This window comes from Gavia stellata, chromosome 9, assembly GCF_030936135.1.
Source record: "Gavia stellata isolate bGavSte3 chromosome 9, bGavSte3.hap2, whole genome shotgun sequence".
NCBI classification, from domain to species: domain Eukaryota; kingdom Metazoa; phylum Chordata; class Aves; order Gaviiformes; family Gaviidae; genus Gavia; species Gavia stellata.
Window position 1 is genome coordinate 29,749,199 of NC_082602.1, and position 23,681 is coordinate 29,772,879.

Sequence of the window (23,681 nt, forward strand, 5' to 3'; positions counted from 1 at the left end):
CCTCCTATCTCTCTGCAGGTCCTACCCTGTGTTCAGAGGGATGTTTGAATGTCCCCCGTAATTCCGTTCTTGGTTATCTTGCTGCACGGTGGGAGACAGGAGTTTCTGGACTCTTTTGGAGTGCAGAAACCATTTGGAAAGAACAACACACCGTACGTCGTCCTCTGAAACAGGCAGAGCATTGCCAGCATCAGAGGGCTGGAGGATCGCAGGTGGCTTTTCCAAATATCAGGCCCCATCACGTGCGTTAGGGTGGATGTGCAACGCAGGAGGCTTTAACTTAAATGTCAAGTGAAACACGAAATGAGTATGTTCACGTCTGGCTGCAGAGTATCTGGAGCGCTTCTCTTGTTGATTTATGCCATGGGAAACGGAGAGGATTGGAGCGATAAGGCCCCGATGTCTCCCACTTCCACGCTGTCCCAGAGTGCTTCCTGCTGAAGGCAGGCAGCCCCAAACCCCCTCCCTGATCACCCCATTGCATCAAAATCCAAAGTGTCTCAGACAAGGAGAGCAGGCTTTGGCTGCCTCCAGCCCCTTCCTGGTTTCCAGCTCTTTCACAGGGTAAATCGAGCCTTTGTCCTGCCCAGCATCATGAGGCCGGGCTTCCCACAGGCAGGGACAAAGCCCTCTTGTTAAGGAATAAGGCTGTGGGGAGGAGGCTGAGCCTGGCAACACCTTCCAGCACCAGCCCCTGGGGCCTGGTGCAAATGTGAGTGTTAATGAAGGAAGGATGCCTACCTGCTGCTCCTTCGGGGGAGTGGTTGCCCCCTGGTATAGGCACCATCTCTCTCTTGCAGGTTTCTGTCCCCGCAGCAAAAGCAGCAGAAGCAGACACATCTACCTCTCACCTGGCATTTTTTTTTTTTACAACCTGGGTATTATCTTAAAATAGAGCCACCTACGCCACGCCGGAGTGGATGGCCAGCACTCAGTAGACACACCGTTTCATCCCTCTGGGCTTAAAGCTGCAGCGTGGAAAGGGCAAAGAATGTCCAAAGTGTGAGATGGTCAAGTTGAGCCCTCTGGAAATTAAAGTCTAAGCTGTGTCAATCAGAGTAAAATCCCACAGTGAAACGTCTTTCGTGTCCCAAACTTACTGTAGGTCTGCCCTAGGCAGGGAGGACTCATACGTCTGCTCATGGCCCCTGCAAGGAGCTCTGTGCGGCTCCAGGCCACCTTGAGGAGAAGGCTTGGGCAGGCAGTGGGAAAGGGGAGCAGATACTTAACTGCCTCAGGGAACAACGTTGGGGTATTGCCAAAATGTGCAAATACTCTCCTGTGGTCTCCCTGCTGCAGTGAGGGTGGTTTCTCCCCTCTTTAAACACGTCAGTAGAAAATGCATGGGCAGTCTTGTCACGCTGACCTTGTGACAAGGTAGAGTCACCATATGGTTCCACCATATGCGAAATACATGCCGAGCTGTGACTCTCCAGGCCTGTCTCATCCTGCTGCTGCGTTTCTGTGGCTATGACTTTCCTCTCCCTTTGCCTTCCCACCACAAGAAGGGAGAGGATGGAGGGAACCCCTGGGAAGCTCCGTTCCTTCCACATCCCTGGCTGCCTTCCCTCCCTGCCTCTGGAGGTTTGTGTTCAGGGGCGTCACACCGTGCGTGTGCTTCTTGGTGGGACACCTGTATGATCTGATGGTATTTCTGGCTAGCTAGCAGCACACGATGCACGGAGGGTGCTGCTGCGATCCATGTGGTATAGGTATAGAAAAGAGAGTCCCTGTCATCATGTATCGTAGCTCATTGCAGTGCCAGGCACCGCCCCAGGAGCAGGCTAGCAATATCACAAATGTGTTTTTTCCCAGAAAAGCTTTAGTTTTTCTTCATGGGTAGTCAGTTCCTGGGGTTGTTAAGATAAGAAAAGGAGCAGCAGCTTCAGCAGCCTGTTGTCTGTAGGCTCAGGTGGTACAATGGGAACACCACCACCGCGCAGTGACCAGTTTCTCTCGGACTGACCTCCCTTGGTGGAACCCGCAAAGCTGTTTCATGTACCTCTAAGCCCCATGGGTTCAGGTGCCCAAGATCTTTCCAAATCACTCCAAATAAATATTTTTTCCCCTTCCCAGTAGAGAAGAGATGTATTGTAAACAACCGAAAACTGTCAGTGATTCAACCAGTGGAATATATGTCATATGTCCCGATTCCCAAAGTAGTACCGCTAAGGTTTGGGTGGTGGCGTGTCCCAGTGACCAGCCTTCCCAAATGGGAAGCTGCCCCTTGAACCACACTTCCCAGAGCGCTGCCTCTCGGGGGGGTCCCAAGAGGTCCCGAGGGTGCAGGAAAGGGAATGTGCCTGTCTGTACCACGCTCCTGGAGGAGGAGAGCGGTGGGAACGAGAACTGAGCATCAGTCATGGAAGGTCACTTCACCACCCCCTCCCAAACTGGGCTTCCAGTATCACCACGAGCAATGCTGAACAAATGTTCTGGGAAGTGACAAATTTTTTCCCAGCTCAGCCCCATTCCCTTCCCACCACTTTTTCCCTGTGAGTCGACTTCTGCTTACACAGATGCTTCCAGACCAGCCTGAATGCCCTCTGCGTTGCACGCTGATGGGATGGTGAGTTTGTGCTGATGAACACTTTCTTCCCCTGGATTTCTACATTTTCCTGCATGTAGGCAGAGAGCAGCATGATGCTGTGTGACTGAAGTCCCTTCTCACAGTTCATGAATAATAAAGACTGCCAAAGCTCACAGCCCGAAAACCATGTTTTGTAAGGCCTCCAGCACACATTCACACAGCAAACATCTGCAGTGGTGTGAAATGTGACGGCCCCGTGCTGATCTTCAGCCAGAGGTTACACTCCCCACCCCAGAGCTGGAGGAGGGCATGGTGCAGGATGGTCCAGCCCCTCCAGTGCAATGACCTCTGGCTCAGCTGGGACCTTTCTGCAGATAACCTAGCAAAGGAAAGCGAAGTGGAGCCCTCGGGGTGCAGGAGGGATGAAGTGAGCAGCAGTTTATAGGGTTAGTGTTTTCCTCCGGCTCTGGAGGACTGGCTGTTACTCGCTTTATCAGGACTGGAGGATGGGACTATCTGGTAGCCATAGGCTATAAGGTAGCCCCAGAGATCCTTCACTGTGAGCAGTCCCTGTCGGAAGGGGCATTTCCCAGGAGGAACTTGAGAAGGGCTAGAGGAAGGGCCTGGCTTTGAATTTTTTTTTCTTTTTAATTAAAAAAGACGGTCTTAATAAACCTGGAAATCCCCCTTTTAAATTTTATATACCAGCCTCTTCCAGGCCCCCAAGCCCTCGGGGAGGAAGTCATAGGAAGTGAGATTAAATGTACTTGAAGTTGAGGGACCAGGGAGATGGGGACCCAAGGCCTGTCTGCACTTGCGTAAGCCAAAGCATCAACTGAAGGAGCTCATTTGAAAGCAAGCCCGTATAGGAACAGCCTCTTTTTCAGAGGAGACCACCCTTTCCCAGGAACGTGAGCTAAATAAAAGACGACTTTGTCCGTACCTACAAGGACTTGCTGGGGGTGCAGCTTGCAAACCGAGCAGTGAGGCGGTTTCTGTTGCAAGAGTTCCTGTGCAACAGGCCGTTTGCCATATCTGCGGAGGAAATCAGCTATGTCGCCCCACGGGCTCTTTTCTGCCAGTCGGAAACTGTGGCAAAGACTCGTACTGTGAGCAGCAGCATTGTATTGGGAAGAGTTTTCTATACAAAGTTGGCTTAAGAGAAGCCAAGGTGCTGCACTGGTTCAGCTGTGTGTTTGATAATACCAGTACAAATCATCACTCAGGTCCTGCTGGTCTCAGATCATGCCCTTCCTACAGGACAAAGGTGAGGAAATGCATGGCAGGTATCATCCAATTTTTTTAACTCTCCTGTTTTTAAATGAACGGCATTTTTGTTAGTATTTACTTCCACATTTACTTCAGCTTAAATATAGCTATGTATTTTATGGGGTTAGCATATGATGCCCTCTCACTTTGCCTGTGAAATACAGGGGTGGAACATAGTCCTACTGGCACGGAACAGTTTGGTGCACAGTATGAAAACTCTAACGGGCTGAAAGTGATGGGGAAGTTTTATTTTATAAAGATGCTCAAGCAGGCTATGCCATCAAAAGGATACAAAGTCGAAGCCACATCCTGCCGACTTGGCTAATCCATAAAAGAGCTTTCAGTGTTTTCCCTTGGAGTAACAGCTTTAAATTTTAATAAGCTGTAGTGTACTTTCACCGGATGTCATAAGCTGATACAAAGTTTAAATGGGGTTAAGTAAGTAGGAGCCTAGGAGAAATGAACATAAAAGACGTGAATTATTTCCTCTCTTTTACAAGTTTATTTCACTAGGTTTATTTGGGGAGAAAAATATTTAATTCAAATTATTTTTTTCTTCTCTGGACAATTCAGATGTCAGGGGAGGGAGACAACACTTGAAGTAACCATAGAGCAACTTCAGCAGAAAGGACACTCAGTAAAAAGAAAGACATTAATCAAGTTATTAATTCAGGTTACTTACTTTGTCATTTCATAGATTTTAGAATAGTTACCAAGTCACAGACTTGTGTGCCTGAATGTGATCCACACAAGCTTATAAAACAAGGATTTATAGGAAGGCGCCTTGAAAGGTCATCCAGCCCACCCCTACCCCCGGGCAGGATCGACTCTGCGTAAGTCTTTCCAGACAGACTTTTGTTCAGCCTATTCTTGGAGCCCTCAGCGGTGGAGAACCGCAGCCTGCCGCGGCGAGCGACCCCAGCGCCAGCACTCTCTGCCGCCGAGAAGCTTCCCTCCACCTACAGCAGATGTGCCTTCCTTCACTTTAAGCCCATGACCCCTTGTGTTACCCCCAGTGAAAGAGGAGGTCTGGTTTATCTCCTTCCTCTTCGCAGCTCTGGGTGGCATGTTTGCAGGCTGCTGGCACCGCAGCCTCCCCCAGCCCGCCGGCTCCGGCTGTTTCCTCTTTCCCCACCAGCCAGCCCTGCAGCTGCCTTCTAGATACCCTGCAGCAGACCCAAGTACCATCCAGAAATACCATCTAGGGTGATATCCAGAGGGTAGACCGAAGCCTAGATCTATTTTTTGTCTGTTTTCTCTTTGCAAAGGTGTGATAAAGAGCTTTTCGGGCATGGGATGTGCAAAGCCGTGCTAGTACTGGAGTAAGAGAAGGAGTTTGTACTCTGCATCATGACCCACCGGTCGCCCTACCTGTGCTGTGCCTGGGGACACCAGAAAACAAGCAGGGGCTGTGGGGTGGGGTTTTTTTCTGCTACTGGCAATGCTATAGAAAACAGAGGTGTGATTTTTTTATTATTTTGTTTGCTTATATCTGTGTAGCCCGCTGAAATGGCTCCAAAACATTCTCAGCTAAAAGCATGAGCTGCTCCATTTTGAGCTTTAAAACTCATTTCTGTACCCAGGAGCTGTACTCATTCTCGGTGATGTGGTCATAGTAATACTCACTGTGCAGTGGATTATATTTATGTGATTATACCCTCTAGGGAACAACGTGGTGCTGAAGAAATGAGTCAGTCAGAAGGACCAAGCCAGAGGGAATCAGATTCAGCAATGATAAGGTTTGCTTCCAAAAGATCTGGGCCAAAGTAACCAGCATTTCTCCAAGATATGCTTGTCCTAATAGTCAATTAAACGGCATGTGTAAGAATATTTTATGATGTCATTTGATGGCTCCCAACAGCCTAAAGAAGCAGTAACCACACACAAGGACTAGGATTTGCAGCATGAGAGGCTGGTTGGGTACCGATGGGCAGGAATAGGCGGGAGACGTGAGTGAAAACCCAGCCAGGCTGACGATGGCTGTGTTAGTAGGGAGAGATCTGCTGGTGCGGAATAGGAGCAGGTTCCTGGGAAATACATCCGGAAAAAGGGAAGAGGCAGGACAAGAAGGCAAGAAATGCGTGTGGGGAAACAGCGGCAGGAAGAGGAAAGAACAAATGAGAACTGGCAAGTTGATAAAAGAACAAAAGGGCTTTGTCTCACATGAAAGGCAGCTAACTACACAAAACGTTTTCCCATGTAAACAATTGCTGCAGCTACCCCAGGGATAGTATGTGTTTGCAAATGGGAAGATGGGTTCTTTACATTCATAACCGGGTCTGGCAAGTGCTCCATCAATATGGCTCGTCATGCTCTGGGCCATGTCAGGCAAGCGGAGAAATTGAAATTTGATTGTGCAGATAGCTGGAATCCCTGTTTTAAAAATTGCCTGTCCATCTGTACGCGGGAGTAAGTAATCAGCTAGTGGAACAGAAAGAACAGCAGCTTCTAAAAGGAGACAGGAGGTTTGGTTTATTCCTCTTTCACTCCTGACAGCAGCTGTTGACAGCAGCTTGCAGCAGTCAGTGGAGTCACGTAGGCATGAGTCAGGTAAAAATCAGACGTAACTCTGAGGTTCCCTTTCAGCCCGATTTTCAGAAGTGCTGAGCGCAGGCAACTACCATTCAAGTCCACACACCATTTAGCTTAATCCTGTTTCACAGCAGCAGAGCTGGGAATATAAACCAGGTCTGAGAGGCACTGGGGCCACAGTAAACCAAAATTTGGTTGGTTCTTCCTAATTGTATAGGTTGTGGCATGCATTTTTTCCTAATTCTTTGGGAATAGTCACTTATGAATATGGATTTGTTACAGAAAGTAGATTTACAGTGAAAAATGTATGAACTCTTTTTTATCAAAAATGCCCAAGCAGTTACTAATCTCTTTATTAGTTTTCTGGGGGAAGAAAAAAGATTCCAGCTCAACATCAAATCACATTTATGGGGCCATAAAGTGAGGGGGGTGGTTGTCCTGCCGCAGAGTCTGTATCTGGTAGTGCTTTTCACCCTCTAGAATCAGCTTTTGGCAACAGGTTATTCTGCTGCGACTGAGAGAAATTCATAACGAGGCTAATGTTCATGACCTGATCTGTTTTGTTAGACTTTGTCTCAAGAGTGACCAAGTCATGACACTGATGAGGTCTCAGCTTGACAATCTCCTGTTGTCACTTCTGGGCTGTCCTTAGCCCTGGGTATAAATTTACCTGTCTTCCAGCTCTCCATTTACCAGCAAAAACTTACCTCACTGGCTTGTGCTGTAAGTGTTTTGACATCAGCCACTCCAAAATTAGAAACTGATGTTATGGAAAACCTAATAACATTAAAAAAATGTGAACCCATCTTCTCTCCTGTCTTGTGCTATGCTTTGTTCATCTGAGGAATTCCTTGCATTTCACAACCTACCGGAGGATGCGGGTTCAGGATTGTGCCCCAGCAGGGATACGACGTAGCTCAAGCCCCAGACTAGGACTCCACGGCATTTAAGTTACTCTCTATATACCACCTCCTTGACCCATCTCCTGTGTGACCCTTGATCTGCCTTCCCCTCCGTCTCCTCTCCAGCAGCCAGAGCTCGATGGCTTTCTCCCACCTTTGGTGTTGCTGAGGTTTGGGGTTAACTCTTTGGGGTGACAAGCACACATGTAGCACCCAGCACAAGGCACCCCTTGTCTCAGCTCAGGCAACTCCAGCCCTAGAAACTTGGCTGATGCCGTCTCTTTTGCTTCCGAAGAAATGGCGTTCATTTATTCACCTGAGTGCTTTTTTAAAGCTCCTTTTGAATTTTGTTCTCTCCAAAAGGCAGCATTTTGCTCTTTAGCAATGCCCTCTGGGTGCTACCCCAGGGATGCTACGCCCTGGGAGCTTTTACCTGGGGTGGGGGGTCCAGCTGTTGCCCCCAGGAGCTGGGGCCACCCCTCCCCAGCTGCAGCGAGAAAGTTTCCCTTTGCAGCACTGAGAACAGGCAGAAACAAAGAGCCCGGAGGAGGTGGGGAGGGGAGAAGGGAAGAATGAGCTAGGTTAGGGGAAATACAGCCTGGAAGAAAAGGAAAGGACCAGCTGATCTGAAAGCCCCGATAAAAGCCGGAGACAAAGGACGAAAGAGCCTGGGAGATTATCAAGGGGAAGCGGGAGGAGGAGCAGAAAGATGCAGCAGAACCTAAGTGGGAATGATGTAAAGTGCTGCGGGGAGGGGAGTTTCCTACCTACAGCAGAGGGTGGTTTAAGTTACTCAACCACCTCCATTTACAGGAATCCAGCCCCTTTCTCCCTTCTGGCTGGGACCATCTGACAAACGAAGGAGCTGCTCCAGCGGGGAAAAGTATCCATGTCCATCCCACAGCCCTAACAGCATCAGCCCCGATTGCTCATCTATTTCCAAGTACAACCGAGTCATTTCGCTGGTGGGCAGAGAAGTCAGGGACACGCTGCGTCCAGCACCCTGCAGCGGAGGAAGCATCAGTACTGCCGTTCTTAGCCTTGTTATTTTCTTCTAATAAAAAGGTAGTCATGACTCACTCCATTAAGAAACAAAAGCAAAGCTGTAATCTACTGAAAGGCAGTTGTTTGGATGCTCAGCATTAGGTGTGTAAAAGGAGGAAGGTCAGCTGCAGGTCAGGTCTGGTGATATACACACACCCTGCCGCCAGTACAGGCCAAACTTCAGGTATTCCCCAGAAAGTTTATTTTCTGGGCTGCTATGGTTTGCCCCCTCCTTCAGACTAGCACTGCAGCCAGGAGGGGGGGGGGGGGGGAAAGCTCTCTTTCCCACCCCTCCACACTTCACTTGGGTTTCCTGAGAGGAAATGATGCTCTCGTGTGACTGCGCTGGCCCCCTCCTTCCTCCCAGGAGGGAGCAGCACGCTAGCATCTGCTCGCAGCCCCTCTTCCCCTCCCTGTGCCACACTGGGACCAGTTCTCCAGCTGGGCTGTTACTGGGGGCCAAGCCCCGAGGGAGCCAGGCTGCTTCTCCGGGAGGAAGAAGCAGCTCCTGAAGCTGGGGGCTGGGAGGCAGGAAAGGCAGGTTGTGTTCAGGCAGTGCCGGAGGTTTCCTGTGTGAGGGGGAATAAGTTACTGCATCCCTGCCCGTGCTGGATTCCCCACCTAGTGAAAAACGAAGGGGAGGAATCGGTCTGCCTGTGGGATGATGTGAAGGTTTTCGGAATGGCTGTGGCGATGCTTCTCATGGTGGGGATCCGGTTCTGGCAGGGACCACGCTGGCACGTGGGGATGTGTAACCCAGCCATGCAGCTCCGGCCATGCAGCTCCGACCGGAGGCGATGCCCAGCTGCCTCCCAGGGTGGGTGCAGAAGAAGGGAAGGAGCCGGGCTGCCGTGACGGCAGTGGCCAGGTGAAGACAACACCCACGCTAAGACGCTCTATGAACATCTGCCCCTACCCACAAGCTATTTCTATTTTTGTCCTGTCTCATACCCAGACTGACTCAGAGGAGGGGAGCGAGGGGGGGTCAGGTTAGAAGGAGCCAACCCCAGGGGCTGCAGGGGGTTTGAAAGAGGAAGAGGAGGAGGAGGTGCTTCGAAACTAGGAGTTGCTGTTCTTTCAATCAGCTTGAACATTTTCCTCGCACAGCCTCTTTCATGCTTCTCTGTTTCAGCTGCAGGCAATTTGAGGCAGGGATGGCACTTCCTGCCTGCTATTGAGGTGAACATACTTCAGGGCACCATCAGATTAAATGACACCCTGCTCTTAGAGAGCTCCACTGTAATCTGCCCGGGCTGTAATGAGCTTGGCTGGAACTCATCCTTTTGCCTAACTTCTTCCAGGGATTTCCACTTGTCTTTTTGGTCGCTTTGCAAAACTTATCTACAAGGAAAGGGCAAGTGCCAAATTTCCTAATTCCTGTGCGTCTTAGTGTCGTGACTTCCGGACAGAGGCGCAGCCTGAGGTCTGTAGTATAAGTCTCGCAGCCTGGAAATTTGCCACAAGGAAAGGGACCCAAGACCCCCCAAACAGCCATGCCAGCAATTTTTCTGTTGCAGGTGGCCCTCCCATCCCCGACCCTGCCCTCCAGACCGTTCATTAATCCTGCAGAAGTGGCACATCTTGCTTTGTCCCAAGCTGTTACTCCGTGTTTCCTCCTTTGCTGCCAGGCTGTAAAGCTTGGGCCAGGTAACCACATCCTTGGGGATGTTCCCCAGGCAGTCCACGCTCATCGCTTGGCCACCCGCCGGAGCTGCCCCGATGCAAACCGCAGGCCAGGCAGGGACCCAGCTCTTTCCGAGGGGGTCTGGGAGCCGGCAGCTCCCATCCCCTGGGCAGCAGTACCCTCGCAGGCAGGTGCAGGCAGGCCTGCCTGTACTCAGGCTTTGCTGGGGGTGAGGACATGCACAGTGAGGGGACAATAAGGGGAACTGAAACCCCCGTTGCAGCCTGGTGTGAGAAACCTGCCCCAGCGCTGCGCTGCCCTTCCTCCTCCTCCTCCTCCTCCTCCTCCTCCTCCTCCTCCTCCTCCGGCACGCTTCCCCGCTCTCCTGGCTGACTGGGGAGGGGGAGCGGTGATGCTGGGATGAGCCTCAGGCTGATGACTGGAGAATTTTTGCGGCGTTTTTCAGCTTCCTCTGCCTCCGAGCCTGACTAACGCTGCCTGCGCGGCCGCGGCCCCCGCCCGCTGCCGGGGAGGGAGGGGATCCCCCGCCAGGGGGCGGCGCGCCGGGCGGCGCGGGGCGGGGGATGCCCATGTTTGGAAGGCGGGCGCGTCACTCCCCTTATTTGGGCAGTGTCGTCAGGGCCCGGCCTCCCATTCATATAAATGCCCGGTGGCGGCGGCCGGGATTCCCTGCCCGGGCTCGGCGCGGTGCCTCCCTCCCTCTCTCTCTCCCTCTCCTCCGGCCCGTCGCCGCTGGCCGAGCCCCTGCGGCCCCGCGCTGCTCCCGCGCTAGCGCCGGGACGTCCCAGCAGGCACCCTCCCGCCGCTCTCCCCGCTCCTGCCCCGGCTGCGGCGGGGCGCGACCCACGGCCGGCATGAAAGTCACGTCCCTCGACTGCCGGCAGCTGAGGAAGCTCCTGCGGAAGGAGCCCTCCCGCTGCCTGGTGCTGGACTGCCGGCCCTACCTGTCCTACTCGGCCTCCTGCCTCCGCGGCTCGCTCAACGTCAACCTCAACTCGGTGGTGATGCGGCGGGCCCGCGGCGGGGCCGTGCCGCTCCACTTCGTGGTGCCCGACGCGGCGGCCCGCGCCCGGCTGCTGCCGGGGGGCGAGGGGGCGGCGGGGACCGCCCGCCTGGCAGCCGTGGTGGTGCTGGACCAGGGCACGGGGCACTGGCAGAAGCTGAAGAAGGACAGCACGGCCCAGATCGTCCTCAACGCCCTGCTCTCCAGCCTGCCGGAGGCCGGGGCCAGGGTCTGCTTCCTGAAAGGTGAGGGGGGGGGGCGGGGAAAGGGGGGGCCGGGGCCGGGGGGAGCGGCGCGATCGACCCTTAAGGCCCCCCCGGGTGGCGGCGGCCCCGCGGTGCTCACTCCCCTCCCCTCTCCTCCGCCACCACCGCCCCGCGGGTAACCTGATTTTTGGTGGAGGGCAGGGAGGTAACGCCGGGATTTCCTTTCTTTTCCGCCCACTGGAAATAAATCCCAGACAGACTCTGCGGGCTGAGCCCAATTGCCTTTCCGCTCATCCCCGCCGCGGGTTTAAGAGGCTGATGAAAAGCAAAGAATCTTAGGGAAGAAGGGCGAAAGTTGCAGATTATCAAAGGGAGAGGGGGACGAGAGAGATCGGGACTGCGTGGAGAGTAAAATCAGGGGAGCCAAGGCCGCCGCTTCTCGCTCTCCGCCCGGTGCACGGGGCGGCCCGTGCTGGGCGCCCGAACCCGGGGATCGGTCCCGCTTCCTCCACCCGGGGCGGAGGGGTTTACCTCCCCGTCGGGCTGGCAGGGGAAACCCACAGCCGAAACTCCGGGGTTTGTCGGGGGACAGAAATACCTCCTCCCCCACGTGTATTATAGCCCTTTGATTGCGGTTCTTTGTTTTCCTTCCGTGTAACCCGGGGATAATAAAACGATAAAAAAATACCAGCCTGCCCTTTCTCTGCCCTCCCATCCCTGCTTCCCCTCCACTTCTCCTGGCAGCGCCTTTGTCCTTTTGCCCCCTCTGTTTTCTCAGCCCCCCGTGCCTCACCCCGGAGGGGGGTAGGACCCGCCCGTAGCACCGCACACCCGGCTGCGCGGCCGCGGGGCTCCCCGGAGCGGGGCCACGCCGAAGTAGGAGTTTCCAAACAACCCTCCTTGCCATATCCTGAGGCCATGGGGAGGTCATAAATGGAGGAGAAGACCGGGCGATGTTTCTTGAATAAACTCTCCTCCTGTGTCCTCACCGGCCGGGGTTATTCCACTTTTATTAAGCCTTTTATCACACTAGTTTTTTGTCCTGATGTGCCCAGTTTGTGCCTCCTATAACGAACAGGGCCCGGAGGGGATCCCCGCCGGGGTAGAGGCACCTCCAGCCTGGGTATTGCCCGCTAGCAGGGAGGAGGGAGACTCCCAGGGCGGTTCGCCACCACCCTGGCTCTGTGGGGGCACTGCCAGCCTGCCCTGGGGTCTGACAGGTGCCCCAGGAGCACCAACTCCGCTGCTGCAGGGCAGGGATACTTGCATTGTGCTGGTCCAGGCAAATCCTCAGGGACCCCATTAAACTAGAGATGAAGAAGCATCTCCAGGGTCACCCTGGGAAGTCTGTGGCAGACCAGGGGCTGAATTAAGCTCTGCTGACTCTCAGCCTGCTTGTTTAGCCACAAGATTGTCCTTCCCTCCTCATGTACCAGCCCCACGCTTTGAAGTGGTGACTGTGGCTGTGGGCAGTTTATCTGGGGTGGGGTTTTGATGTAGGCTCTGCTTTGTACCTTGTGTGTGTTGCAATGCCTTTCTTGAGAGCCTGTCGATTTCAGGCTGAAAGATTTCCCCCTTAGTGGATGAGAAAGCTTCCCCCTTCTCATGCTGCCGTCCCCCTTGGCTTTGCTGGAAGTGCTCTGGGTTGCAGGTTCTGGCCTGTGAAGGCTGCTGATCCCTTGCAGATCCGGTGTGGCCCGAGGAACCAGTGAGTCAGTGGGCAGCGCTGCTGATTCACCAGGGCCATGGACCCCCAGGAAGCTGTTGCGGTCCGGGGGAAGATCTCTAAGACAGTGGGGATGTAAATCATCCTGAAGCACTGGGCACTGCTCAGAAGAAAGGGTCCCTTGGGGGTCTGTAGTACCAACCTTGCAAATAATGGGCTGTAAAACCACCAGAAAAAAAACCTCCTTGAGGTTCCCCTCTTATACTCCTGTTCTCCCTAGGTGTGGGGGACCTGGGAGGAGGTGTTGGCTACTTAAGGGCTAAGGTGGTCTCATCTCAGAAGTCGCAGTGATGAGAACATATGAGCAGGTCACCCCTTCCAGGTCACCAAGCGTCCTGGGGATCTGGCCCGGGCAGGGCAGCTAGAGCAGAGCAACTGCAGGCCAAGTTGCCTGCCACCCCATTCCTTCCCTCACTTTCTGGCTTCTAGGGGTTGAGTGTGTCATATCTTTCGCCTGTGTAGGTGCAGTTTCATTCTGGGTGAGCTCAGCCCCAGCAGGGTGAGAGGGGTTCTGTGGTGGGGGAAAAAGAGCTTGCAGAAAGATAAAGTAACGGATCCTCCCTCAGTACTGGCAACGATTCTATTTATTGATTAAAACCGAAGCACAGCCCCGCTCCAGCTCGCTGTGATGAGCAATCTCTTATTTGCAGAAATGACCTCAGGGAAGCTAGGTTGAGTGGGGAGGGGGAAGAGAGAGATTGCTGGAGGGCGGGATGAGAAGATGACTCACTGTAAGAATGGCCTGCAAATATCCTGATCCCCAAGGCTTGTAATTAACCATTCAGCAGCTGCCATGTGTTAGCTGCCCCAGAGACACAAGACATGCGTGTCTGTTCGAACACACACGATCGGGTAGATTTCTGTGTTCATTCAAGAGTAAAAACAACACAGGGCATAAATGGGGATAATGGCTATTTATATAAACTGGACATATTCTTCCTATGCAATGGCAGTGATTGGGGGGCAAGGGGGAGATAAGGTCAACTATGTAAAACAAGAGAATTAAAGTCTACCCCATGAAGGGCAGTTGGAGATCAGAAGAGCAGAGGAGTCTGGAGAGCTGCTTCTGTTTGTTGGCTTTTCACACTGCAGGTTGTTAGGGATATCATTTTATTAACCCAGTTGTTGTGGGTATCATTTTATCACCCCCCCCTTTATGGTCTCCATGGTCACTTGGCTGTTTGACCCACTGCCTCGTGCTGTGAGCTCTGGGGTGAACTGGCTGAATGTGGCTGGGGCCCAGGGAGTAGGAGGAAAGGTGCAGGTGCTGCGTGCCAGTTGACTGCAAAGTCACCCTCCTGCCCTCCGTCATGGAAAACAGACTTTCATCACGTTCAGTAGGCTTTGGACTGTGCCGGCCGCTTGCAACACGAGGACCCCATGGCAGGACTGAGTGGGCGACATTAGTACGTCATGAATTTGAGCACACATCTGCTCAAACATTGCAAACAAATGAGACGACGGCTGAAATGTCAGAGGTAGCTGTACCGGGCAGCCCTGGCAGCGAGGGCGGCAGGAGCCCTGCAGCCGCTCAGATCTTCAGCGCTTCCTTTGTTTCGAAACCCTTCCTTGCGCAGGGACACCCACACCAGCACTGCTTGTCAGGGCGAAACGGTTGCAGGTGAATGAATGGCATGAGAGGGTTTGTTTTCTGAGCCTCGTTTACTTCGGTGCCACACTCTGAAGGATTATTGAACCTAGCTGTTTGAGGGCTTTTGCCGTTGATTTTTGCTCTGAAAAAGCACAGGTGGCAGACACGTGGCACACCACTGACATTTCCAGGCTGCTTCTGCTACCTGACTTATTCACATCCATTTTGGAGATTGTGTGCTTCCGTACAGCATATTCCCAGCCTGGAAACAGGCAATGATTTAGCTGACGACAAACTTCGAGTAACAATGTAATAATAGGATTAATTCCTTTTCATTAGCAGTGCACTGAATGAAACAAATGCAGTACTTAACCATGCAGAACAGCTCATGTGGGGCTATTCAGTTGTCAAATGCTGTCACAGGATTTCATTAAGTTTTATAGCTGTTATTTAATAGATTGGTTTCAGAGGGACTGTCTTCATTACCTCGCTGTCTTGTGCATTGTGGTGATTGATGATACAGTTGCAAGCATCCCCCTCTTGTGTTTATGTCCATTCAAAAATGCAAATAAAACATTTCTTACGTTGTCACAGCATATATAGTAATAGATTTACAGAGGATGACTCCTGAGTACAGAAATCTCCATCTCGAACGCTGGGAATAGTGCTCATATATAAAACCTGGGGGAGGGAGTTTAGTCCCTGCTGTACTTGAGTTAATGGTTGCTAGACTCAACACAATTACATTCGCTAACAGTTTTAATCTGGATTCACCGGCTTTTGGCAAGTTAATAATTGTCAGCGGTATCAGAGGTTTTTCTTCAGGTGCCTGAAGCCTTTTAAACAAACCCACTTCCCCAGGGGAGCACTATCCCTCATTAACCCCCCAGGGCCCATCACCGTGCACTATCCCACTGCATCGCAAGTGCCTGAGCTTCAATTCTCCTCCACTTTAATTAAGCCAGTTTTTGGAAACAAACATTTATGTTTCTTTTCTTTTTCTTTCCTTTTTTACTGTTCCCTAGGGGGATACGAAACTTTTAACTCGCAATATCCTGAGTGCTGCGTGGATGGAAAACTCATTTCCCCGGAGAGGACCGAGGCGGAGAGAAACCTCACCAGCCACTGTGAGAAGCAGAGTGCCAACCACAAACCCGCTTACGACCAGGTGTGTGTCATGGCTGCGGCGGGTGGCCTTCCCCTTGGGTCTTCTCCCTCCCGTCAGCGGGCTCTGTTGGGGGCTGGCTGAGTGCCGAGGGCCCTCATGGTGGCACGGGCTGTCAATAAGTTGTCGCAGCCCAGGCTGGCAGCCCGTGTGTCGAATAAGATGCTCTGCATGTGCTGCTGGTCAGCATCGCCTCTGCCTGGCTTCAAAATTTGGCAGCAGAAGGAGGAAAAAAAAACCTGTCTAGCCCCAAAACTGTATTTGCAACCTGTCTTTATCACACAGCATGAGCTGTGAGCAGCTCATGCCTCCCCAGGAGACTTAAAATGGGCAGGAGAGGCTGCCAGGAGTGTCATTTTTCTGGCAGAGGAAGGAGCACACTTTGGCCATGCCTCCTCTGAGACCCCAGAAGGGCTCTGGCACTGGCAGAGGAGGGCCGGGGCTGTGGGGCCGCTTCTGAGAAGAGGCAGTGGCTCTTGAGAGCCACTCTTGGCCAAGGGGGAGTGGGTTTTCTACGGGGAAGTCGTTGCACCCGCCCAGCCCGGGGAATACGTGTGCTCCGAGATGTCACCCTGCGGTCAGGCTGCTTCCGCTGGGGGATGCATTTCCTGGTGCTGGGGGAGCCCCCGGGGCACCTCCTGCCCCAGGCTCCGTCCCGTCACCCCAGGCAGGCGGTTCCGGCTGTCCCTGGTGCGTGGGACCTGCTGGGTGGGCAGCTCGGCGGGGTGGAAAGCCAGTTTCTCGCAGCTAGATGCCAGCAACAGCTCTTGTGCATCATGGAAAGTTACCTGCGATCTCCGAAACCCTTGTGTCAGGCGGTGGCTTTTTTCTTTCGCGGTCTCGTCGCCCAGACTTTGCTTGCGCTGAGGAAGGAGTAACCAAGATGACGTCTCGGGGCGGGTGACGTGGCAGGTGCTGTGCCCCAGAGGGGGACGGGGCTGCCCCTCCCCAAGCCCCACAGGGCTGTTGTGGACAGGGACCCTTGCTCACATTTTTTTGCTTTGCTTCACCTTTGGAGGTGTGAGCAGAGGGGGTGAGCCCTGGGCTGAACTAGAGCAGCCTCTTCCTCATTACTCTTCTTCCTCCCTGCTCGGACATGGCTCCCCACTTTGCCCGTGTTTCAATAAAAACCTCAGGGGGAACGGGTCTCACATACAAAAGCACTTCAGGTGCGTCCCAAGGGGCAGTGCTTTAAAGAAAGCCGGAAACATCCTGCATGCAAGTGGGCTGGATCTGACTTTGTACCTCGCAGATGTGGACAAGAAAATGAAAACCTTTTTCCTGCGTGGGCTTTGCCATCACAGTGATTCACTGGCCAGCAGCACTGTGGTCCAAAACCATCAGCGAGGGAGGGAGCGGGCACCCACGCAGGCTCCCTTGCCTTTCTCTCTCTGGTCTCAAGACTCAAATACCCTTGAAGAATTACACATTCCTGCTCCTTCTCTTCCAGGGCGGTCCAGTCGAAATCCTGCCTTTTCTCTACCTTGGTAGTGCCTACCACGCTTCCAAGTGTGAGTTTCTCGCCAACCTGCACATCACAGCCCTGCTCAATGTCTCCAGGAAAAGCTCAGAGTCCTTCAAAGACCAGTATTGCTACAAGTGGATCCCGGTGGAGGACAGTCACACAGCGGACATCAGCTCACACTTCCAGGAAGCCATCGACTTCATTGGTAGGTCCAAATTAACAGATTTCCAGATCTTCATATATTTTAAATTCATTTATTTTAACATGTTGGTGGGAAGGACACATCATTTTCTGTATGTTCCCAGATGTCACAGCAAAAGTTTAAGCTCCCTCCCTTCCTCAGCATCTGTCCTGGCAGAGGGATTTTGGTGAGGAGGGAAGGAAGGACATTCGGAGCAAGGCCTCTCTCCTTCCCTCCGGCTCTCCCGGCTGGGGGGCCGAGGAAGGGCAATGCCTCTTCTTGACTGCCATCAGGCAGACAGGCGAGTGAGCTGGTTAGCTTTGTTTTCTTTTCAAAGCAAGCGTAGGTGTAACTTCAGCATGACAGGAAGCAAAGAAGTATGGTTGAATAACACCAAAGTTTATTGATTTTTGTAAAGGAAAAACACATATTGGTTCCTTGGACTTGGATGCCAGACCCTGGAAAAGCCAGATAAAGCAGAATCAGCTTATGACCTTGCTGTGCTGGGATACCTCAAACCCAGGTCTTAGAAATCCAGCATCTCTCCTTATCACAGAGCTGTTTCCATTTCTCCTTTTGATCGTGTTGGTACTTCACCCTTTAATCGAATACCTCAATGCAAAAAAAGTGAGGAGGCCTTCAGAAAACTTTGGGCCGTCCCCTCCCAAATCTTCCTGCCTTAAGCTGGGTAGGTGAGCGGCGCAGCGTGGTGCTGTGCCAGGTAGCGCAAGGGAGAGGCTCCTCCCTGAGAGGCACAGGGTGGTTTAGTGGGGTGGAGCTGCCTCACAGCCTGGGTGGAGATGGTGTTGCAATCTGTGCTGTTGCTGTCCAGGAACATCCGAGAGAGAGACAGAATAAAACCCCAGTTACAGACTCGCTGGACTCATTGCTCAGTTGAGTTAGTCCTTTGACAGTGCAGGCAGAATTACAAAAACCTGATCTGAGGGTGCCTTCTCACCCCTTCCCCTTCCTGGTAAGGGACTTCTCACACCTTTCAGGGAAATGCTAATTCATGGCACTCTTCTGTCCCATCCCCAACCCCTTCTGATAGTTGTTGAGTCACTTGGAAATGTCCCAGATTTTGAGGATGACTTTAGTTTTCACTTTTAAAATTGGGCATGTGGTGCAGATGCTGGGGATGACTCAAATCCATGTCTTATTTTGTGCAGTAGTTAAATATAACTGGTTGTGGTGGCACCAGTCCCCCAGCAGACAATCGAAGACAGGCAAATGATAACTTGCTCAGCTCTGCGTTGTTTCAGTGCCATGCACTGAGCACTACACTCAGCACAGTTCTCCATAAATTGGAACTTGAACATATTGCTCAAGGCAACAGAGCAGAGAACGTCTATTTTTGAACTGTATTTTTGTGTTGAAAGTGCTTATTTTAAGCACATTCTCTTTAATCTAATAACAATAATTGTGTTGTGTGAGTAACCACAGTGGTTCCTGTTGTGTGAAATGGGTGCTTTGCATAAGCCTTTTATATCCTGACTTAAGTCCAAGCATCCTTTAACCAGGCTGTAATTAGCAACTGCCTACCAGTCCTTGTGCGCTTTTGTGGTGAGCCCCAGGGAGTGAGCTCAGCCTCTCCACCCAAGGGTACCCACCAAGGGCTCAGCTCCTGGTACCACTGCTTGCTGCTAATCGGCCAAGCAGGGAGTTAGCTTTTCTTTAAAGAAAAGTCCTGTTTTTCTAGCAAAGCTGGTGAGAGGAAGGCAGCCCTGCAGTCCTTGCCTTTGAGAGACCTGATGGTGGGAGGGCTAGCCAGGCTGGGCTTGGGTTGGCCCTTTGAGCTGCAAGCAGAGAAATGCAGGTACAGCAGACACAAGCATTGCCCAGATACCGGATCTCTGTCTCACAATGCTCTGCAAAGTGAATTGTTCCAAAAGAGAAATAGGCATGTGGGAAGGAGACAGGGAAGGACTTCCCTAAAAAAGGCAGGAAGAACCGAATCAGGATCCACAGATCCTGAAACAAAGTGTCATCTGCAGCTCAGCTCCACCTGAGGCTGCATTTTGTCCCCCTTCTCTTTTAATCTCCGTGTTACCCTTAGAACCCAACAGAAGAGCAAGCCTCTCCTTGCTGGTGGGCTGGCTGTGTGCCATGCTCCACCTCCACTGCTGGGTGTGTGTCACAGTGTCCTCTCCATCCCCAATGACAACTGACATCTGCAGTGACTTTTTTTCCCCTAGATTATGTCAGACGAACGGGGGGCAAGATCCTGGTGCACTGTGAAGCGGGGATTTCACGCTCTCCCACCATCTGCATGGCGTATCTCATGAAGACAAAGAAGCTCCGTCTGGAGGAAGCCTTCGATTATATCAAGCAGCGCCGGAGCCTGATCTCGCCAAACTTTGGTTTCATGGGCCAGTTGCTGCAATATGAGTCTGAGATCTTGTCTTCCACTCCCAGCACCCCCGTCGCCTCATGCAAAAGAGAAGCTGCATCTTTCTTTGCAGAAGAACTGACGTTAGGCAAAAACTTTGAAGGCTCATGTTTCGCCTTTCCTACCTCAGTGTTGAGTTCTGTGCCCATCCACTCTCCCGTCCACCAACTGAAACTCAGCCCGATGACGGCATCTTCGTCCTGCTGAACACACCGGGGAGACCGGAGCTGGCGTGGTCCTCTGATCTGGACTGTGACCCTAACAAGAACATTTCATGAACGTGCAATAGAGAAACCTCATTGACTTAGTCTGAGATGGAGTAGTTGTCGTGGGTCATACTTCCCGTATGCTGTGACTGTAAGATGCAAGTGCTCTAAGTGCAGCAGGTTTTCTGAACTTTTATTGTCCTTTTTTTTAAAAAAAGAAAAAGTGCTTTTTTAGGTTTTTATTCACAGAGTGTGCACCCACTACTGTATTTCCAGATTCTTGGGGAGCAATGAGAAATCCATTTAGTATGTTCTCAGTTCCCATCTCCTTCCCTTATTTTTGAAAAGACCCTTATTTAAAGTTTCAAGCAATAAACAGCAGCAGCGGGGAAGAAAGCAAAATGAAAAGCACCACCTTTGCAACAGCAGAGGTGGTGGGGGTGAATATTCGTTATGCTTTTTCTCTGGCTTTCCTCCTGCCCTCTCTTGTGTCGTGTTTCAGGGAGCAAAGGGCTGGGGCGTGGGAGTGAGCTGCTTTCCCAGGACATTGTTGCACAACCAGGCGAAAAATCCTCTCTCCTGCTCCAGCCTCTGAAGTGTCAGGTATTGACCACAGTGTAACTGGATACCAAACCAGTCCCTGGATCCATTCAGGTGTGGCATTTCCTGTACTTCTGCATTTGCCTTTGTACTGGATGTGCTTTAAACTAAAGCAGGGGGCTTAACCGAAGCTATCAGGCTACCCTGCTGAGCTATTATCCTCCCATCTGTTATTTAAGAACAGCCCTAGAATACTTGAATGTCTCAACAATCCTCATCCGAGTTACTTCCCATCAGATGACACTGTAACTGCTGGATTTTACACCAAAAAAACCTGACAAGCTGGGCTCCAAGCCACCTCTTCCTCCATCCCTCCCAAGTGTTCCCAGTGTGTATCGTGTGTGATCAAGTGGTCTTGTTCAGTGTTACGTGGCTTGCTTAGTGTGTGTGGTCACCTTCTAGCCAGCCTTCCTCTGTGAAAACTGGTCACATTGGTTTCTGTGTTTGCAGGGTGTTCAGAAGGAGCGGCTCTCTTTGTCTGTTGACCTTTTTATTTTTTTATATGTAATATGTATGGGAAATGGCAATAATTTCTAGAAGATCTCGTGAATGTGAAAGAAAACCTGCAATGGTTTTCATGGAGTATAAAAAATAATAAAGAAAAAAAAAATGCCAGGAAAAGAAAGCTGTTTGTTGTACTTGGAGCGAGCTGCAAAAGTGCTTTGGGAGAGCTTGGTGGCAGGAGAAGTCACCTGAGAAAAATGCCATGGCCCAAAAGTAGTATGAGGGAAGAAGGCTCTGTGCTGAAAGCCTCCAAGGTACATCTCTACAGAGGGGAGAAGGTGAGGGGGAGGATTGTTTTAAACAGAGTGACATGAGTCACAACGGCGTCACTTCCCAGCGGCCGGGCAGGCACTTCTGTTTTGATTCATGCGTGTTTTATATAAGATTTGCCATCTTGCTGAATATGAAAATCCGAAGTAGGCATGGCCCCCACTTCCTTCCCGAGCACACACCACAGGATGCTGCATGCCCTGGTGCCACAGGCCACCCGCGAGCCTCACGCCAGGGACCAGGGCATGTGGGTAATGCTCATCTTTTCACTTTTTAAATGAAAAAAAACCTAACTAGAAGTGCCAGCATCTCTGAGCCACTTCATCCCCCTTTTCAGCTAGAAGTCTTTAGGCTCTTTCTGGCTCATCACTGCAGCACGCTTATTTGCATTTCCAAGTTATTGAGTTGAAAAAATTCTGGTAGATGTCTGAGTTACAAAGCATCTATGCCCTGTGGGGTTCAGCCATTTGTAACTTCTTACCCCCAGGGAAGCAAATCTGACAGGTGATAAGCTATCATTGGAGATGAGCCTTTGATTTCCTCCCTGTGTCAGGGGGACATGGCAGCAGCCCTGCCAGGGCTCTGGGAAACCAGAATATGGGAACTAGCAGCTGGGGATGTCAGGCAGGTGATCTAATAAGAGCAGATCAATTAATTTTCCTAAGAGATCTACCTGCTCTGGAATGTGCTTTCTGAAAATGCATGGCCACTTGCAGTGAAAAAGCCTCTTGGCCCCCACAAGCTCCCCCGAGCAGAAAGGCTGGTAGGCTTAGCAAAAGGGGCTGCATCTTGACCATGGAAACCTACAACCTTGACAGAAACAGAGCAGCCAACAGCTCTCATCAAAGCAGCATAAAACCCCTTCTGGGGGAACAACCAGCTTTGTTTCTCAAGGATGAGGAAGCTGAAACCCTCTGCAGAGCTAATGATGTTTGCCATGGGAACCTGCAGAGCACGAGGCAGTGGGCTGAAGGGGTTAACGGAGGGACTGCTGGCCTTGGCAGATTTGACCACAGCAGCTGGAAAAAATCCCAAGCCAGGCGGAGGAGCCAGGTATTTAGCAGAAAGGGAAGGCAGCTGCTCTGGCTTTGGAGAGGGGCTCTGATCCTGGACACAGTGTGTTGGTGGACAGTGTTGGCAGGGGGAGATGCTGGGCTGGGATTCAGCAAGGATGGAGGGTCAGAGCACTGCAGGAGCCTGAAAAGCAGTTGTTGTCATGCCTGGGCACAGGAGCCTGAGGTTTGTGCTCCTGCCCAAGGCATCAGCACCGTTCCCCTCTGCCTGGCTGGTCCCAACCCACACCTCCTCCCTGCAGGCTGAAGGAAGCCCCAGCATCCAGGGCAAAGCAGGATGTAAATGCTGCCTCCCAGAGGGATGTGCTCCCATACTTGTGCTAGTGCCTGCTTTGCTGTTTCAGTGCCGATGTAAGACCTCTGCCCCCAGCTCAGCTCCTCCCTTGGCCAGCTTGGCAAATCCCACCTTTCTGAGGGGACACCACAGCCATCTGACTGCAGGGCTCTGGCTGGGGTGGGAGTAGGTGCTCTCCTCCCTCCCTGGCCATGCTGCTCCCATGGGCAGGGAGAAGCTGAGGACTCAAGCACCAATGTGTGAAGGTGAGTGTGACAAATCGGGATGGCACCTACTTGGGAGATGGGATGTGTGAGCTTGAGCCCGCGTGGGCAGGGCAGGAATCCTGGTTCTCTGCTTCCGGACACAAGCACACAACAGCTACCTCCATCCTTAGGGGAAGGAACAGCTCTGACAGTGTTTTGTGGCTTGTGTGCTGAGCAAATTCACCAGATTTGGTAGGATGGAAGATTTAGGGGGCTTTTATAGCCCAGATGGGTTTGGTTTTGTGTAGCTCACTCCTAGGGATGGAAGTTCAGATCAGGCAGGTGCGTGGATAATGTCAGAGCTGAAGGATGGGGGCTGATAGTGATGGGGGCTGAACTGGCTGGTTCGATGTGCCTGTGTCCATCTGCCAGCTAAACTTGGTGGAGGAGTAGGGATCTCAAAAACAAAGTTCTGATGGAAAGTAGAAACCTACGTAGCTGTAACAGCAAGGGGAAGGCTATAGCAGGGTGCTTTCAGACATCAGAAAATGCAAGTGAGGGAAAGATGCCAGGAATGCTGTACTCTTAGCCAAAACTCTGATTAGAGCTTATCCATTATGATACCTGAATCCAAAGAAGATGAGAGGAAATGTCACAGAAAAGAGGACTTTTCAAGTTCTGCTGCCCATGGAAGTGCTGGTTCAGGGCTGCCCTGGAGCATGAGCATCTCTCTTCATTGACGCTCCTGATGGTGTACCCTTATGTCCTGGACTCCTTGTCGTCACCTGGGAGCTGTTTCAGATCCTGGTGTGGGACTGATGAGGGCTTGTCCCACGTAGCTTTTGGTCCCTTGCTTTTAGGCTTACAAAGAGCAGTCATGTTGCATGTTGTGAGTGCTGT

General features: G+C 51.9%; 1 protein-coding gene across 1 annotated transcript; it reads left to right on the plus strand.

Moving 5' to 3' along the window:
• The first annotated feature begins 10,776 nt into the window (after positions 1 to 10,776).
• Positions 10,777 to 20,136, plus strand: DUSP5 (dual specificity phosphatase 5). The gene is made up of 4 exons (XM_059821116.1): positions 10,777 to 11,170; positions 15,474 to 15,616; positions 17,064 to 17,283; positions 19,455 to 20,136. Exons 1-4 carry the CDS (start codon positions 10,777 to 10,779, stop codon positions 19,853 to 19,855), a joined length of 1,158 nt encoding a protein of 385 aa, XP_059677099.1. The 3' UTR covers positions 19,856 to 20,136.
• The last annotated feature ends 3,545 nt before the right edge of the window (positions 20,137 to 23,681 follow it).